Source organism: Nestor notabilis, unplaced genomic scaffold (genome assembly GCF_000696875.1).
Source record: "Nestor notabilis isolate BGI_N333 unplaced genomic scaffold, ASM69687v1 scaffold6998, whole genome shotgun sequence".
Classification (NCBI taxonomy): Eukaryota; Metazoa; Chordata; class Aves; order Psittaciformes; family Psittacidae; genus Nestor; species Nestor notabilis.
The window spans coordinates 2,007-2,785 of record NW_009938650.1 but is presented as its reverse complement, the minus strand read 5'-3'; the positions used below and the strand labels follow the sequence as shown (position 1 = coordinate 2,785).

The following is a 779-nucleotide window of genomic DNA, read 5'->3' as shown; positions in this document are numbered from 1 at the left end:
AATTCCTCAAGCCTGGAGAGGGCAGCACCATTAACATACATTCAATAAAGCAGAAATGATACCCAAGCTGGAATCACAGGGGGAAGGCAGAGGAAATGAACTGTTTACAGTGAGTGTAAGGGAGCAGGAGAACCAATTCCAGGCAGCTCCGGTCATAGGCACTCACGTGTTGAGAGCAGAACAGCACAGAAATGGCTCTAAACAAGAGCAAAACTCTGCTTCTAAAGTAATTATCCTTCAGAGAAATGAAACAGAAAATACTTAAATGAAGCACAGCATTTTTAAACCCCAAATTCAGTGGTTTTGAAGAGGAAATCATGCCACACACAACCTTGTGGCAACCCCAAGCGATGCTCCAGGCGTACCTTCAAACCTGGCGTTCACCATGACATACAAGTGCTCCCATGGGAAGGCACTCAGGTCCCTGGAGACAGCGTGTAAACTTATGGTGGGATAATCCAAGGAGAAGCCAACTCCGGAGTTCTCCAGCCAAGACAAGCGACTAACAAGGAGAAAGGGGAAAAAAAGGAGACAAGTTAGAAACTAACAGAGGAATGTGACGGCCCTGAGTCACACCTGCAGCAAAGCAACCCCAAAACAGTGAGTAATTATGGACACAGCACTTACTCCACTCTTAGGTAACACACAGTCCTGGACCTGCCCTAAGTAAGTGATGGCTGAGGCAGCAGAAACCTGCTCATAAAGGACACGAAGCTGAGCGCTCCAAATCATTTGCACTGAACCCTGAATTTCCCCCCCTACCTCTTCATCTTCTCCCT

General features: G+C 47.1%; 1 protein-coding gene across 1 annotated transcript in view; it reads right to left on the bottom strand.

Moving 5' to 3' along the window:
• CLNS1A (chloride channel, nucleotide-sensitive, 1A) overlaps positions 1-502 on the bottom strand; it is a gene marked incomplete at its 5' end in the record, with an annotated part of 8,744 nt that extends 8,242 nt beyond the window's left edge. Inside the window, one exon of the mRNA XM_010019437.1 lies at positions 366-502. Within this exon, the coding sequence (XP_010017739.1) occupies positions 366-502 (137 nt within the window). The remainder of the gene's footprint in view (positions 1-365) is intronic.
• Positions 503-779: the final 277 nt, after the last annotated feature.